This window comes from Grampus griseus (genome assembly GCF_964374135.1).
Source record: "Grampus griseus genome assembly, chromosome: 17".
Classification (NCBI taxonomy): Eukaryota; Metazoa; Chordata; class Mammalia; order Artiodactyla; family Delphinidae; genus Grampus; species Grampus griseus.
In genome coordinates this window covers 78133962-78151608 of record NC_139011.1, presented here as the reverse complement: position 1 = coordinate 78151608, position 17647 = coordinate 78133962, and the positions used below count along the sequence as shown (strand labels likewise).

At 43.1% G+C, this 17647-nt stretch overlaps 2 protein-coding genes across 5 annotated transcripts in view; one reads left to right on the top strand and one right to left on the bottom strand.

Annotated features, from left to right (window-relative positions):
- Positions 1-1515, bottom strand: part of LOC309835196 (transcription elongation factor A protein 1) — a 60574-nt gene extending 59059 nt beyond the window's left edge. For all 4 annotated transcript variants that reach the window (XR_014297969.1, XR_014297970.1, XM_082674587.1 and 1 more), the window contains exons 1-2: positions 1349-1515; positions 526-557 (exon numbers count right to left, since the gene is read on the bottom strand). Coding sequence is in view for 2 of the 4 variants with exons in the window: in XM_082674587.1 (XP_082530713.1) it covers positions 526-557; positions 1349-1417 (101 nt within the window). In the remaining 2 variants the exon portion in view is untranslated. The remainder of the gene's footprint in view (positions 1-525; positions 558-1348) is intronic.
- A 10755-nt stretch (positions 1516-12270) lies between these two features.
- Positions 12271-17420, top strand: MRPL15 (mitochondrial ribosomal protein L15). Its single transcript, XM_082674790.1, has 5 exons — positions 12271-12429; positions 13252-13406; positions 13987-14152; positions 16329-16452; positions 16907-17420. Exons 1-5 carry the CDS (start codon positions 12322-12324, stop codon positions 17242-17244), a joined length of 891 nt encoding a protein of 296 aa, XP_082530916.1. The 5' UTR covers positions 12271-12321; the 3' UTR covers positions 17245-17420.
- Positions 17421-17647: the final 227 nt, after the last annotated feature.

Sequence of the window (17647 nt, the reverse complement as noted above, 5' to 3'; positions counted from 1 at the left end):
AATATAGAAAGAGACTGAGTGAAAGATAAACCATGTGGCTACAGTTAGCACAACAGAATGTGTTTGATAAGCCTCCAAACAAATCTTTGAGCTGCATTCCCTGCCCTTCAACGGATTTTTTTCTTTTAAGGGAACATCGGAGCTCTCATTCAGAATGTTCACATTGCTATTATCTCACTTATCAAAATCAACTAGTTCTTCTCAACCTGCCCTGAAATTTTACCTCCTCTGGAAAGCTGTCACTTGCATCTCTACAAACATACCTCCCATCTCTGGTATCCACTACACACGGCAACTCAAGGAGGAGTTTGCAGTTTTAATATGTTCCAGACAGAGGAGGTGAAGAATGACAAAATAAGAGGATGAGGGGAAAATTCTGGGGGTTTTCAAAAAAAGAAAGGATTCTATCTCATGACTGGACTGTACGAAATATGACTATCAATCTATTTTTATACAATCCTAGAATTCTTTGCTCGTGTAGAGTTGCATGACCCGTTTCATTAGGGTACTAACAATGGTACCTACCCTGTGTCTCCCAATCCATGAAGGAAAATCACCTAGAACGGAAGAGGAACAATCAGTAAGCAATGCCTAAATAAACCCAGCGGAATGTTACACACTCCAGAGCCCCAGTTAAGGTGGAGGCCGGAATCACAGAACACTACCTTCAGCAAGTTAATCAATCTCTACAGACCTCGCGTAAGGGGCAAAAGCACTTAACGTCTCTCGGTGCATTTCCTAAGATAATTAACGTGGGATTTTAGCACTTAAAGAGGTCCCAGTTAGACAGGCTTCTGGGCAAATGATCACATTCCAAGAAAAATCGTTTTGTCTCTTTAGGGTCAAACCATGAAAGTTCTCACGCGTACAGTATAATTTCTCCATCCCAAAAGGGAGCTTTCCGGCGGCTAAAAGTAAGTTTGAGATCCTCACGCACAAGTTTCCTAAGGAACAGCACCTCTGATCGAAAAGGACACTAAATCTTCAAACTTCTTTAACTGAGGACAGGGGTGCAAGGTGACACAATCAAGGCATCTACCTCATGCACAGACAAGGCAGCAACGTGCTCCAGAGCCACCTGGAGTTGGGGCGCCGTCCACTCAAGCGGGTGCCTCCGGGGTCCCGGGGCGGATCCGCGCGCAGGGCCCGGGGGATGCAGGGCCGGGGGCGCTGGGCCTCGGTGCCGCCCGCCCGCCCGCCGCGACCCCGCCCCCTCCGCACACAGCCCGGCCGGGCGGCGCCCACCACCGCGCCCGACCCCCCGGACCGCACGCCCCGTCCCAGCTCCGGCCCGCCGCCCACCGGCCCGCGACGCGACCCCTCGCGAGGCCCCCAGCACCGCACTCACCACGGCGGTGGCCTTCCGGACGGCGGGCACGATGGCGGGCAGCGGAGCCGACATGTTATTGCCGCACATACACCGGCTCCACCGACCGCGCGTCGGAAGCGGAAGGCGGAGCGGGCGCCTAGCCGCTGCCCAAGGGGGTGCAAGCGCCGAGTCCGGCCCGCCCACGGGCGCGCGCTCAGGCGCGTGCGCGCCCACGCCGCGCCGCGCCTCGCCGTACCGTCCCCCGCCCCGCCCCGCCCCGCCGGTCGCCCCGCGCGTCACAGTGCCCGGCCGCCCGACGCCGCGTTGGCCGCAGCAGAGGGCGGCCCGAGCTGACCTCCGGCCCGCGGGCCGCGCGTGCTCAGTGCGGGCGGCCGGTCTGGGGGGCGGGGCCGCGCGGTCACTCCCGACCCCACTCACTTGCAAAGGTCGGGAAGGACTGGACTTGGGGAGCAGCTTCTGCGGTATTTCCACTGGGGGCTGCACAGGTGTGTAGTTTGGGGGCCCGCGCCTCGCCTCCTTTGAACTGCAACTGGAGAGGGAAGCACTCAGTTGTCACCGAGTTTCCACAATTTGCTGATTGGTGGCTCTGGAGGTCCTACTGATTTAGGCCCCAGAACACATGACCCCATTCTACAGCGGTGGCCCGATGCCCATCAAATACCTGGTAGGATCTGGGAGGGGCGGAGATGGACACACCTAAATGCAAAATGCCCTGACCTTCGGAGGGTTACAGTTGACCACTGGAGAAAACACACAGTGAGAGCTGTGGTTCCGTTTTATTTGGGGACTCACTGAGGGCTATGCCCTGGGACACCTCCTCTCAGCGCTGAGGACGTGCTCTGAAAAGTTTGGGTGGGGGGCGAGGTCAGTTGGTAGATGATTTTGGTCCAAGTGTGCATGCAGTCAAGCACGTGTCTCCCTAGAAGGTTGCTGCTAGTCAGAAGAGATTTAATGGTTTTAGTGCTTTTCTGAATGTGGGAAGATGCAAGAGTTTGGGTTCATAAAAATTTTCACCTGCAAGTATCTAATTATCCGAAGTCCTGTTCTGCCAGTTTTCCCCAGAGCACAGGGTACCTCATCCCGATCTCAGCCCTGAACTCCTTTCTGGAGGTGTTGAAGGTCAGCGACTGCAGCGGCTACTGACTTCACCCTTGTAGAACCAGGTGTCAAACGACAGTTTTTAGTTGTCACAATCTAGTGGAGAAACTTAGAGGATATATACAGTCTGTTAAAAGGAGGATAACAGGCCCAAAATGGAGTCACTTGTGCTAAGCCCACATCATCCCCAGACTGAAACTTACTACCTAAACTTATTCCAGTTTCAATCTCTGGCAGAATGTAATCTTAAAGTCAGTCTGGAATTTCCTAGTCGGCGCTAGTGAGTTAATCAGCCTGTCTAGACCCCTTCCATCCCCCAAAGAAAAATGAAGTAATCTGCTCTTTCCTCGTTGCCACCCTCTTTCTGCCTTTAAAAGTCTTCTGTTTGTGCGGCTCCCCGGAGCTCCTCTCTACTTGCTGGATGGGGTGCTGCCCCATTCATGAATCGTTGCATAAAGCCAATTAGATTTTTTTATTTATTCTGTTGAGTTTTGTTTTTTAACAATCCTTAGGGAGTCCAGTGTAAGGGAAGGGGAAGCTAGTGAACAAAGATCTTAAAAACAAAACAACAAAATCTCCACTTTAATTATATGATAGCCAGAATGCTTGAAGTTTGGGGGTCTTATTCATACTCTCTTTTATTTTTTCCCCAATCATTCTTATACTGGATCTGAGTGCTGATAATTTTGTGGGCTCTCAAAAATGTTAAGTTGGTGCTGATTTCTCCAAAATAAAAAGGCTATTGGGATTTTCAGTGAGATTCTCATGAAGCTACAGACCAATTTGAGGACGTCTGACAACTGAGTCTTCTGATCCAAGAACTAGTGTGAATTTTTAGGTAATCTTGGATTTCTACCAGTAATGTTTTATTTATTTATTTTTAAAGTGTTTCTTTGTTTTTATAAATTTTTATTTATTTATGGCTGCGTTGGGTCTTCGTTGCTGTGCGTGGGCTTTCTCTAGTTGTGGCAAGCGGGGGCTACTCTTCGTTGTGGTTCGTGGGCTTCTCATCGCGGTGGCTTCTCTTGTTGCGGAGCACGGGCTCTAGGCGCGCGGGCTTCAGTAGTTGGGGTTCGCGGGCTCTAGAACTCAGGATCAGTAGTTGTGGCGCACGGGCTTAGTTGCTTCACGGCATGTGGCATCTTCCCGGACCAGGGCCTGAACCCGTATCCCCTTCATTGGCAGGCGGATTCTTAACCTCTGTGCCACCAGGGAAGCCCTCTGTTAGTAATGTTTTCTACTTTTCATTGTATAGGCCGGAATACCTTTTGTCAAATTTATGCCTAGAAAATCCATCTTATGCAATTGTAAATGGTATTTCAAATTTCAATTTAATTATTTATTGCTAGATACAGGAATTTAATTTTTGCATACTGGCCTTGTATCTGAAATCTTGCTATACTCACTTAAGTTTTAGTAGCTTTTTTTTTTTTTGGTGGATTTTTAGGCAATTATATACTTGAAAATAATTTCCATGTATCTGTGTATTTCCCAAATTTCTTTCACAAGTTCCATTGTGGTCAGAAAACATACTTTGTGTGACTTCAGATTTTCAGTTCTATTGAGACAGGTTTTATGTCACAGCATATGGTCTATTTTGGAGACTGCTCCATGTGCATTTGAGAAGAATATGTATTCTGCTGTTGTTGGGCAGAGTGTTTGATAGATGTCTATTATGTCCCGCTAGTTTTTAATGTTGTTCAAGTGTTCTATAACCTCATCAGTCTTCTGCCTATTTATTCTGTCAATTTTTGAATGAGGGGAATTCAAGTCCCCAACTCTTATTGTTGAATTGTCTATTGTTTTCTTTAGATTCTGTCAGTTTTTGCTTCCTGTTAACAATTTTTATCTTAAAATCTATTTTTTCAGATATTAGCGTAGCTGCTCCAGCTCTCTTATTGTTGCTGTTTATCTTTTTACATCCTTTTACTTTGACAGCTTTATTGAGATATAATTTACAAATCATACAATTCATCCATTAAAGTGTACAATTCAATGATTTTTGGTACATTACATCATTAATTTTGTAATTGTAGTGAAATGTATTTAACATAAAATTTGCCATTTTTGCCATTTTAAAGTGTATAACTCAGTAGCGTTAATCGCATTTAAAATGTTGTGCAAACTTCACCACTGTTTCCAAAACTTTTTCATCACTCCAAACAGAAACTCTGTAACTGTTAGGCAACACTCTCCATTCCACCCTCTCCCTAACCCTTTGTAATGTCTAATCTACTTTCTGTCTCTATGAATTTGTTTATTCCAGATATTTTATGTAAGTGGATTCATACAATATTTATCCTTTTGTATCTCACTTATTTCATTTAGCATAATGTTTTCAAGGTTCTTCCATGTTGTGGCATGTATCATATCTCCATTCCCTTTTATGATTGAATAAAATACCTTTGCAGGTGTACGCTACTTTTTGTTTATCCATTCGTCTGTTGATGGACACTTGGGTTGCTTCCACCTTTTGGTTTTTGTGAATAATGCTTCAATGAACATTGGCATACAAATATCTGTTTGACTTCCTGCTTTCAGTTCCTTTGGACATATACCATCAGCTTTCAGCATTTGACCATGATGTGTCTGGGTGTAGACCTCCTTTCAGTCATGCTAAGAGTTTATTGAGGCTCTTGGATACGTAATGTTTCTCATAGTGTTTGGGAAGTTTTCAACCACTATATAGTCGATATTTCTCTGCTCCCCTCCCTCCTTTCCTTCAGTTACTTCCATTACACAAATGCTGGTATGCCTAATGGTCCCACAATTCTGTAAGGCCCTGCTCAGTTTTCTTCATTCTTTTTCTCTGTTCCTCAGATTGCGTAACCTCTAACAATCTGTATTTAAGTTCTCTGACTCTTCCATCTTTCAGTTCACACTTACTGTTGTGCCCCTGTAGTGAATGTTTGTCCGGTCACACCCTTGATGTTCCCTCCAGAATACTCTTTCTCATTTTTTGCAACATAGAAAGGCTGAGAAATTTCCAAATCTTCTCTTTTCCTTCCTTTTTCTAACATGCCCCTCAAAACTCTCCCAGCCTCTACCCATTAACCAGTTCTAAAGTCACTTCCACAATTTTAGATGTTTGTTAGAGCAGTGCCCTAATTCCTGGTACCAGAATCTCTATTAGTTTGCTAGGGCTACCATAACAAAGGACCACAGACTGGGTGGATTAACAGACAAATTAATTTGTGCACAGTTCTGGAGGTGAGATGTCTAAGATCGAGGTGTCGGCAGGGCTGGTTTCCTCTGAGGCCTCTCTCCGTGACTTGTAGGTGACTGTCTTCTCCCTGTGTCTTCACAGTCTTCCCTCTATACAGATTGGCTCTGATTTGGGACGCGGGTATAAATCTGAGAATTTATAAACCATTTAAGATCACCTTGGGAGAACATCTGCATAGAAACAATAAATTTCAATATTTAGAGGTCAGATGGTGTAGGAGGAGACAGTAAAAGTGAGAGAGGTCAGCCAGGATGGAAGAAAGAAACCAGAAATGTGGGCTATCCAGAAATCAAACAAGGAAAATATTTCAAGTGGGGGTGGCCAACTGCTCTGAGTGCTGCTAAGAACTCACTTTAGAAGATAATTTCTATTTTTTAGCTTTATTGAGGTACAATTAATATATACAAATTGTACATATTTAATGTGTACATTTTGATGAGTTTGGACATATGCTTACACTTGTGATACCATCACCACAATCATGGTAATAAACATTCCATCACCTCTTAAAGATTTCTTGTGTCCCCTTGCTTTGTTTCTTGTGATAAGAACGTTTAACATAAAATTTACCATCTTGGGACTTCCCTGGTGGTCCAGTGGTTAAGAATCTGCCTTCCAATGCAGGGGATGTGGGTTTGATCCCTGGTCGGGGAACTAGGATCCCACATGCCTTGAGGCAACTAAGCCCGTGAGCCACAACTACTGAGCCCACGAGCCACAACTAGAGAGGCTGCATGCCACAACAAAAGATCCCGCATGCTCCATCGAAGATCCCGCATGCCGCAGCTAACACCTGACACAGCCAATAAATAAATAAATATATATATATATTTTTTAAAAAGATTTACCTTCTTAAGTTTTTAAGCACACACCACACTGCTAACTATAGGCACCATGTTGTAATGTTATAGATCTCTAGACCTTATAGATCCCTAGATCATATAGATCCCTAGATAGCATTCACTCTGCATACCTGGAACTTTACACCCAGTCACCAACAACTCTCCATTTACCTCACTCCTAATCCCTAGCAATCACCAATTTATTTTCTACTTATATGAGTTTGACTATTTGATACATGATATAGGTGGAATCATGCAGTACTTGTCCTTCTGTGACTGACATTTCATTCAGCATAACATCTTCCATGTCTATCCATGTTGTCACAAATGGTACAATTTCCTTAAATTTTAAATTGGAATAATATTTAATTTTAGGTCTATCCCATATTTCCTTTATCCATTTGTCTGTCGATGCACATGGGTTGTTTCCATGTCTTAGCTACTGTGAATAATGCTGCAGTAAACATGGAAGTGCAAATATCTCTTTGAGATCCTGATTTCAGTTCTTTTGGATATATACCCAGGAGTGGGCTTGCCGGATAACGTAGCTCTATTTTTACTTTAAAAAAATTTTTTTAATTAAAAAAAATTTTTTTGGCTGCACTGTGTGGCACACAGGATCTTAGTTCCCCCACCAGGGATTGAACCCACACCCCCTGCAGTGGAAGTGCAGAGTCTTAACCATTGGACTGCCAGGGAAGTCCCCTATTTTTACTTTTTTGAGGAAACTCCATACTGTTTTCCAAAGAGGCTGCACCATTTTACTTTTTTTTTTTTGCGATACGCGGGCCTCTCACTATTGCGGCCTCTCCTGTTGCGGAGCACAGGCTCCGGACGCGCAGGCTCAGCGGCCATGGCTCACGGGCCCAGCCGCTCCGCGGCATGTGGGATATTCCCCGACCGGGGCACGAACCCATGTCCCCTGCATCGGCTGGCGGACTCTCAACCACTGCGCCACCAGGGAAGCCCCACCATTTTACCTTTTTATATTCTGATTAGCAGTACAAGGAGAGATTGATAATGTAGGAAAGAAAGGGGATATGAAAACTACAAAATTCTTAAGCAGGTGGGAGGAGTCCAGATCACAGGTGGAAAGACTGACCATTAGCAGGAGAAAAGCCACTTCCTTCTCTTTAATAGGATATAGAGGATGAATGCTGCTCTAGGGAAGGACTGTACATTTACTGGTGGGATGTGGAAGAAATTCTCCATCTCATGACTCCTTTTTCTAAAGTATAAAGGAAAATCATTGACAGAGAGAGAGGGAAAGTAGATACAAAATAGTCATCATGGAGAGTGAAAAAGTAAGTTTTCTAGAACACTGAGGTAGGATGACCAATTTGAGGTTTATGGCCATGAATTTAAAGAAAGTCTATCAACCTGAAAGCCAGTTCTCTGGGGCCAGAAAAGAGGGAAATACTGAAAACTGGTCTAGAAAGAGCAAATACAGTAATCGTAGCTTCTTATTTACACTAAATGATGATTGAAAGTGTACAGGTATATTGATAATCCATGACAATGGATTAAATTGTCAGTAAATTGTTAGTAAATAGGCAGCTAACAGAGGTTGGAAATGAGAAAGGGCAAAGGAGTGACAGGGGAGGCGTGTCAGTATCTTCATCTTAGAGGGAGGAGCTCATATATACTTCTGAAACTTGAACATCCAAGAAGCAGTTCTTATATTATTTAAAGTTCTTATATTATTTAAATCACACAGTTTACCATGAGAGAAAATACTAGAAGGAAGTAGTTTAATATAGATCTTCAGCTATCATAAAACAAGTGAATGAATATACAATGTCAAAAGTTGATAAAAAACAATTAGTGTAGGGAAATTTTAATTTGTAAATATGGAGGCAATCACCAGAAGAAATGAAAACAGAAAGTTAAAAGTGATTGCCTATGAAGATCTCCTGCTTCTCAGTGTAGGCGCTTTTGTACAGCTGCATTTTTTTCATAACAAATGAATGCATTATGTACTATGATAAAGTCAAAACAAAAATTATCTAGGTGTGAATGAAGACCTTTGAGTCAGGAACAACCTTTGATAAAACTAGGTAATTTTTTTGAAGGTGACGTTTATTTTCAACCCTTTTCATGCTCTCTTCTCTCTCAATATTTGTTGTTTCCCAGTATCAAAGCCATTCACTTCTTTCCCGCCCTTGACTTCCTTCCTTCCTTCACTAAGAAAAATCACATCTCCAGTTTTTTTTACTCAACTTTGATCTTCACAAAATTAGCCTATTCTTGGTCCCATTCTAAAAATGACTCGTCAGTAATAACTGAATCACTGAAATTCCTTTCCTCCTCCTGTTCCCATCCCTGCCAAAATATCATTTAATGTGTGACCTCATTTAGGGAGATGAGATGGGAGACTTTTATGTGCATGCTTTTGTCTTGTTGTTTTTTAATCTCAGAAACAGTTGAGTTGAGCTTTTTTTAATTTATTATTGTTTTATTTATTTATTTTTGGCTGAGTTCGGTCTTTGTTGCTACGTGCAGGCTTTCTCCAGTTGCAGAGAGCATGGGCTACTCTTTCTTGCGGTGTGCGGGCTTCTCACTGCAGTGGCTTCTCTTGTTGTGGAGCACGGCCTTCAGTTGTGGCTCGCGGGGCCCTAGAGCTCAGGCTCAATAGTTGTGGCGCGCGGGCTTAGTTGCTCCGCGGCATGTGGGATCTTCCCCGACCAGGGTTTGAACCCATGTCCCCTGCATTGGCAGGCGGACTCTCAACCACTGCACCACCAGGGAAGTCCTGACGTGACTCTTCATGTCATAGTGTATTATCATTATGGTTCATACACAGTACCTTGTGTGATGAATTTATCCCCTTTTATTTTCATCCCCAACTCCCATTCTTACATCCTTGAAAATTTTTATTTTAATTAATTAGCTAAAAGGAATCAATCTATATTGACAACTGTCAAAGCACTGGGATAGGTGGAGGAAGATTATTTGGGAGTGTATGAGAAGGAGGGCCTTCCCAATGGACTTCAAATTATAGCATCTTTATAGGGTTCACTTCATTCTTTTATATAATGACTCAGTAGTCACTATTAACCAGGGCTGGAGTCAGGATGACTCTTAAATAGTTGCTGAGATGTTTTCTTATTACCAGGTCTCCTTAATGTGATTTAAACAGGGTCTAGGACAACACCCCAAGCATGTGGGTGCTTAATAAATATTATCCTGCAATGATAATGATGATGTAAAACTTCTGTAGGCTTAAAGATCGATGACTTATTCACCATACACCCTTAATTTACATTCTTACAACACAGATGAGACTCATCAAATTATTTTGACTGTTTTATATGCTTGGTCAACATGTTGCATATGGGCTAAACAAATATGTAGCCTACAATTATTACTTCCACTATCATTAACTGATGTCCACCAATAACATTACATAACGTATACAACAAAAAGCATCTACTTCACAGAAGGGCAGCACACTGTTTTATATTTCCTGTATCTCATTTATTCAATAAAATTTTTTTTCGATGATAAAGAATATTATTGGAACTAACACTCATCTAGAGCTCATTACTTAGTGAAAACAATGATTTTCTAGATAGGGGGAAAACTATGTATCTTTCTGTAGATTAGGACACATTTTGCAACATATTTTGCAATTTTCTTCCCAGAAGTATGAAATTTCTAACAGAAAGATGATGAAATATATTGAATTGAAAACCCTTAAAGGCAGGGACTAGCTTCTATTTTTTTCACTATATTTCTTTCTACACTTCTAAATAGTATGGACTTTTATCTTCATATTGTTTTATAGAACTCACATATTTGTATTTCTCTTGTAGTGCTATTTGTTCTACAAGAGGCCTGATTTTTTTTTTAACTTTTCAAAAATACTCATTCTTGGGGAATTCCCTGGTGGTCCAGTGGTTAGGACTCCACGCTTTCATTGCCAAGGGCCCGGGTTTGCTCCCTGGTGGGGGAACTAAGATCCCACAAGTGCGTGGTGCAGCCAAAATAATAATAATAATAATAATTCTTGAAAAATCTCCCCTACTAGATTTCAAACAATCTGGGAGAAGATCCTGTTTGACTTCATCCATGTATATTTTTCAGTAACAAGTTCAGTGTCTCGCTCATAAATATTGCTTAAATAAAGGAATGAATGCAACTTTTTCTTTCTGTGTTTTTTGTGGGTTTTTTTGCCAGGTCACGGGGCTTGTGGGATCTGAGTTCCATGACCAGGGATAGAACTCGGCCCCAGCAGTGAAAGCACAGAGTCCTAACCACTGGACCACCAGGAAGTCCCCTCTGTAGTTTTTCACACTTGATTTAAAATAACTTCAAAAATGTTTAAACAGAGAAGTAGTTGCCCTCCAAAAATTTATTTCCACCTTCACCATTTGTGATCACCAGTAGGGATGAGCAGAACAATCCCCCAGCAAGACAGTGAAACATAAAAAGAAAAATAAAAGAAAGGAAAAGAAAAGAGCATGGTCCATATTATACTCACTTAAGACAAAAATAGGGAAGTCGATACTTTTGAGTGAAAATATTGTTATGTATTTTGTGCTGCAGATATTCAACTTTATATTATAAAAAATACTACTTATGTAATAGGAGGCAAAGTGTGAATCCTGGCTCTGCTGCTTGCTATGAGACGTCGTTCAAGCTACCGCCCTTGTCAAGTCCGAAAGGTAATAACATCTACCCCACGAGGGGTTGTTCAGTTGATGAATCGAATGAGGGTGACTCAGCACGCGACTGACACACAGCCAAGCGCTCAGCGTGGCTCCTTCAGTATTAACAGCAAGTGAAGTTAGCATGTCTGTGACTTGGTCAAAGCAACACAGACGCACTCGGACAGGATGCAGAATTTGCGTCCTATTCACGGGTTGGTACCAGCCAGACACTATAATAGCTCGACCCTGAGTATTATTTTCGAATCTCAAGGTTGCCAGCTAAAAGTCGGAACTTGCCATCTGCCTCTACAAGGATGAAGTCGGTAGCCACTGCAGCCGCTGACCTCCAACACCCCTTGAAAAGACTTGAGGGCTGAGATCAGGAGTAAGGCGCACTTTGCTCTGGGAAAACTGGCAGAACAGGTTTTCAGATAGGCATTTCCAGAAGATTTTATGAGCCCAAATTCTGGCATCTCCTTGTATCTAGAAGGGCACTAGAATCATTAACGCTGACATCTGCTCCTGTGACCAGCAGCAAGTCTCTGCCAACATGTGTGCTTGATGACACTACCTCCCTTCACGTAAATCACATATATACTGACCTCCGGAGCAGTTCCTCGGAGCTGAGGGGCTATCTCCCATGCTATAGCCCTCCTCTTGCCCCAAATAACAATTAACCCACAACTCTCCGTTGTGCAATTCTTTTCAGAGGACAGGGCGTATAATTGGCTCAGCTCCAAGCCGGTACTTCAGCGCCCAGGGTATCTTATTCTGGGCCCCACGTGGAGCTCGGAGAAGACCCTGCGCCTCTAAGGACCAGGCTGGGAGACACATCAGGCCAGTGACTCCAAGCCCTCTAACGCACACACCGTTTTCAACGCGTGCTTTGTGCGGCGGAAGAGAACGCAGCACATTCCGAGCCAAGGTCAAGGCACGACCTCTCAAAACAGGATCCCATCCCCAACGAACTAAACATAAAGCCGGCGCACCGCGAAGATTACACCCTCGCACACCTGCCGCCACCGCGAATGCACCCGGCTCCCGGCATGCCCCGCGGCTGGCGGCGCGGCGCGCCCGCAGCACGACAGGGGCGGGGCCTCGGCCGTAAAGCAGTGCCGGAAATTACGTAGCTCTGGCGGCCCGGCGTCCTTGCGGTTTGGCGGGCGCGCCGTTATGGCCGGCCCGGTGCGGGGCGGAGGGCCCCAGGCCTTGGACCTGCTGCGGGCCCTTCCTCGTGTGAGCCTGGCTAACCTGAGGCCGAACCCGGGCTCCAGGAAACCGGTAAGGCTGCGGGCGGCGCGGGGGCCCTCGGGGTCGCGGGTCCAGAGGCTCTGGGGGAACCAGGGGCCCCTGAGCCCCTCTGCTTAGGTGACGCGGGAAAACCTGCCCACGTGGTCCCAGTTCTCTGTAAGGTTCAGGTTTAGAGGCTTAATTACGTTAATTAGGGCGGGGGAGCGAGGTCGCAGGAAGTACAAATGATTGTCTCATTTAAAATTGGGTTTAACATGGAGTGCTTTTCCATCATACCTTATTTTCATGGGAAAGATTTATTACATTTAATGTCTCTTTTGCAAATCATTGAATATAGCTAGAAAAGCTGTCATGGACATACTGTCACTTTAAAAATCAATTTGTTGCTTTCCTGAAGTGACAGGATGTAAAGTAAGAAAAATATTTTCTTTATAAGTTGGTATTTAAATAAAACGCGATATATGGGTAACAATGGCATATTGACAATTAATTCCAAAATAAATGCGCTTGCGTATCATGCAAACTTTGCTTGTTGTGGATGTTTAATTCTACAATTTTTTTCAGTTCCAACCTGTCACAGTCTCCTTTTTTTCATCTCATTCTTGGAACTTTCCCTTTGAAACACAACTTGGAGTTTGGTTGCAAGAATTAGCTACATCTTCGGAGGCAGAGTTGCTCATGTGGAGTGTTTGGACTTCAGAGCAGCTAGGATGGTGCCTGGCACGTAGTGGGCTTGGCTAGTCGTGCTTGGTTGGATGAATGAAGGGCGTAACCAAAAGATACAGTGCAAAGGTGAAATGCAATTTTTAAAAGTGCATCTGTAGATCATAAAACATTTTTCTTTCCTTACAGGGAAGACGACCAAGAGGTCAGAGAAGAGGTAGGAAATGTGGCAGAGGCCACAAGGGAGAACGACAGAGAGGAACCCGGCCCCGGCTGGGCTTTGAGGGAGGCCAGACTCCATTTTACCTTCGAATCCCAAAATACGGGTTTAATGAAGGACATAGGTAAGTTTGCTTTTCTTCTTAGTGTAAAATACCTAATTCTCACTGAGAGTTACCTAAAACTAGGTTGGTAGAAATTTAAATCCACTTTGAGGCAAACTTTCATTGCTGTTTCTCTGAACCATTTTTGGTAATGAAGTTTAGCCTGAATTGGGGAAAAAGCCAGACATTGCACTGACTTGCAAAATGGAGATAATGGTGTCTGCTCGCGAGGTTTAGGGCGATTACATATATAAAATCTGACTCATTTTCGTCACCCAATAAATGGTAATCACCATTACTTTGAGTTCCATTAATGTATAATTTACATAGTGGGTTAAATATTTATTTATTTGTCTAAATGAGTGAAGTAGATGCCTAGGCAAATAATTGTTGGTGAAACAAAGTAAGTACTTACTGGTTTTGTTTCATTGCCCCCAAATCAAGGAATATTACATGTTTATGCCATACTCAGGGGTTTTATTTTGTTAAACCATATAAACTGATGGAGGAAAACCCAGGACAAAGCTCTGAGTTGATCTGGAGATCTTGCTGGAAGGTAAGTCTGGCTGAGTTTTCCAACTACTGTTACTTTCTTGTGTAGCTTCAGACGCCAGTATCAGCCTTTGAGTCTCAACAGGCTGCAGTATCTTATCGATTTGGGTCGAGTTGATCCTACACAACCTATTGATTTAACCCAACTTGTCAATGGGAGAGGCGTGACCATCCAGCCATCTAAAAGGGATTATGGTGTTCAGCTGGTAGAGGAGGTAAGTCTGAATTAGATTGTTTTTGGAGTTACATAGATGGCTATTTCTGATTTGCATATAATCGACACCCTGCCTGCTTTATTTTTATCCCTTTTGAGTTGTCATAAACATTATGTAGTGGCGATCGTGTTATACTCGTGGTTTTAGAAAGCTGCATGCTGTTGGTGGCGGGAGGCAGGGGCGGCTCTGTTCCCTGGTCCTGGGATGTTCTCCTGTGTACCCATTCGTACTTCTCCCTCACTCTGTTTGGTTCTCTGTTCAAATGTCATCCTAGTAGGAAGATGTTTTTGACATTCTTTATAAAGGAACATTCATACCCTCATACCCGACCGTCTGCCTTATTCTGCCCAAAGGATTTTTCTTTGAGTGTATGAACACTTGACACTTATTACCAAGTAATGTATTTATTTTTCATTGTTTTTCCTCATTGTGATGTCAGTTCTTTGAGAGCAGTTACTTTGATACATTGCTGTATTTACAACATTGGAAATATTGGCTTGTGATAGTCACTCAGTATTTATGGAAGACAGAAATGAATCAAATTCAGTTCTAATTGTAGGGAAGCGGTTTTCTATTTGTAGAAGTTGGCCAGGAGTTTCATAAGCAAATGAACTTGTAGATTGTTAATCAACTACCTGTTTCTTGTATGTCAGTAATACGATATTGCTGTGTAAGTAACTTAGTGTCCACTAGAGGGGAGCATTGTTTATGGGAAAACCTTTTAGATTCCTTTGAAAAAGTACACTTGTGGATAAAAGTTTTCCAAATAAAATGATTTGAAGAGACAATACCAAATACACCATTAAACCTCAGTATTCTACTTGAGGCGAATAAGGGAACACAACTGTAGATTAACATATGGAAAAACCCATGACCTCACCAGACATTAATGCACATCCCAACAGCTTTCAGGCATGTGTCTATTAAACTAGCAAAAATCATTCTGAAATCTACACCAGGACATTGGTTGAATAAGTACAGTTATACATTATTTACAGCTCTGTAAACTGCTTGCCCTTTTCTGGATTTCAGATTTGTAGTAAATAGTGGATAATAAGACTCTTTTGCTCTTTCAGCACAACATTACCAATTTGGGAACAGAAGTCCTAAGGAAAAACAAAAGAAACCTAATTGATATAATGAAATGCTAAATATTCTTCTTATAACACTGAAAATGCTGGAACTAACCCCAATGCCCAAGGATGGGGAAATGGTTAAGCAATCTGTGGAATAGTAATTAGAAATCTCAAATAATATGGCAAGACTTTGTTTCATTGAGTCAAGAGTGCCATTGACTGTAAAAATGCCTACCAGTATCATAGATGGGAAAAATGTGAGAAAATGTGTCTTAGAATTGATGGAATATTTTGAAATTGGGAGCCAGCTTGTTTCGGCCGTACCAGAATAGCAAAAAAAATTTTTATTACTGCAAAAAGAATGGTAGGGCCACCATCTTTTTATTTTGTCAGAATCTGTTCTGCAATTAGAGTAAAATATAGCACATCCTAATGAAAGTGCCCAGACGGGACTTTAAAAAGTTGAGTACTATTTTTATTTTTGTTGTTGTCTCTGCCCCTTTCCCTAGAGTGGCCCCTCCCAAGCTCAGATACTTTGTTCTTTTGCTGGCTCGAGCCCTCTTGCCCCCCTCTTTAACCAGCTCTTGGCCTCTTGCTTACTTATGGGTCAGGAAGGTAAGTTTTTATCTGTGTCACATGGCATAATGTGGTTAGGAACGAAGGCGCTGGGACTAGACTCCCCCTGGCTTTGTGATCTTGGGCAAGTTGCTTAACCTCTCTGCGTTTCCGTCTATGTGTTGCCGTCTATGACATTGGTGTGGCAGGGATTCTGTTGGTCTAGAGTTGTCTTGAGGATTAAACAATCTGCTGTTACTGAAGTAATGGGAATGTGTATTTATGTTGGTGCCCGCCAAATGCATAAAATGGAATCTAGTCACCCCTGCTCATAGGGAATGAAAATTGGTAAAACAGGTTGGCCTAAAAAACGTGGAAGAATTTGGTGTTTGATAGGACCTCAAAGCAGAGGTATTTAAAGTAGGAATAGCTGTCACGTTGCAGGCCCTTTAGAGGAGAAAACACAGTGTAGACGGGAAGCTCATGTAATTAATTCACTTGTAGCCAAGCCGTCTCCTCACAGACCTTGTTTTGACGGGTGACAGGGTGCTGACACCTTTAAGGCAAAAGTTAATATTGAAGTACAGCTGGCTTCAGAGCTGGCCATCGCTGCGATCGAGAAGAACGGGGGTGTCGTCACGACGGCCTTCTACGACCCTCGGAGCCTGGGTAAGCTTGTTGCCTCGGGGTCGCGTGCTGACTGCCACACGAGGGTTTGACTTGCTCTGCAGCTCCCTTGGCTTCCTGTTTGAGGGCTTTCTACTACTGGTGTGGCTGGTGGCGCTCCGCCTTCTCATACACCTCAGCCAGTGTGTCATAAAAAGGTTTTGTTTTTTGAAACATGGGGCTTCAATATGCTATTTCCCACGTTTAGAAATTCACTCGCTGTTGGTGATGCAGGAGTAACTTTGACTTTCAAGATGCAGACTTTTGAAAGTCAAGTGTTTCCATTTGCTTACTTAAGACAAACCTGTTTAATAAAAAAAAAAGTTTTGGGAATTAAGTTTTCCTCTTGGAAATATTTAAAAATTAATAATTAAAAGAATACCATTATTAAGAGAAAATCATTGTGTATATAGGCAGTATTTGCATCTCTCTCTTTCTATTTAAACATTTTTTTTAGAAATACTGTGCAAACCTATTCCATTCTTTCTCCGTGGACAACCCATTCCCAAGCGAATGCTCCCCCCTGAGGCACTGGTAACCTATTACACTGATGCAAGGAATCGTGGTTACTTGGCGGATCCTGCTGAATTTCCTGAAGCGAGACTGGAACTCGCCAAGAAGTATGGTTATATCTTACCTGATATCACGAAAGACAAACTCTTCCAAATGCTCAGCACTCGAAAAGATCCAAGGCAGATTTTCTTTGGTCTTGCTCCTGGGTGGGTAGTGAATATGGCAGATAAGAAAATCCTCAAACCTACGGATGAGAATCTCCTCAAGTACTACAGCTCCTGAGTTCCTTCCAAGAGAGCAGATGGTAAAAGAGCACCAGAAAGGGACCGAAACACGTGTGTTTCCCGTTGCATTTGCTTAATTTGTAATTCTGCAGATGTTGGTGTTTTCTGTGTAATCATCTCTCTCTTTCTTATCTAAATTAAAATAAAAATACAGTAAGCAAGGACTGCATAGAGGATCTGGTGGATCTGTGTGCTTCTGTCTCCGTTCTGAGCTCCCTGGTTCTCTGCCCAAGGAAGAGTGTAACTCTTAGTCAATTTCCGGTTGAGTCTTCCATCATCTTTCCATCCAGGTCTTGTCTTACTGTTGCAAATCAGAGTGGACGTGCAAGTGGGATGGGATTGCTTTGTTGGCTGCTTGGTCAAGGTCAGAGGGCTGCTAATGAACTGGTGAGCCTCTTACT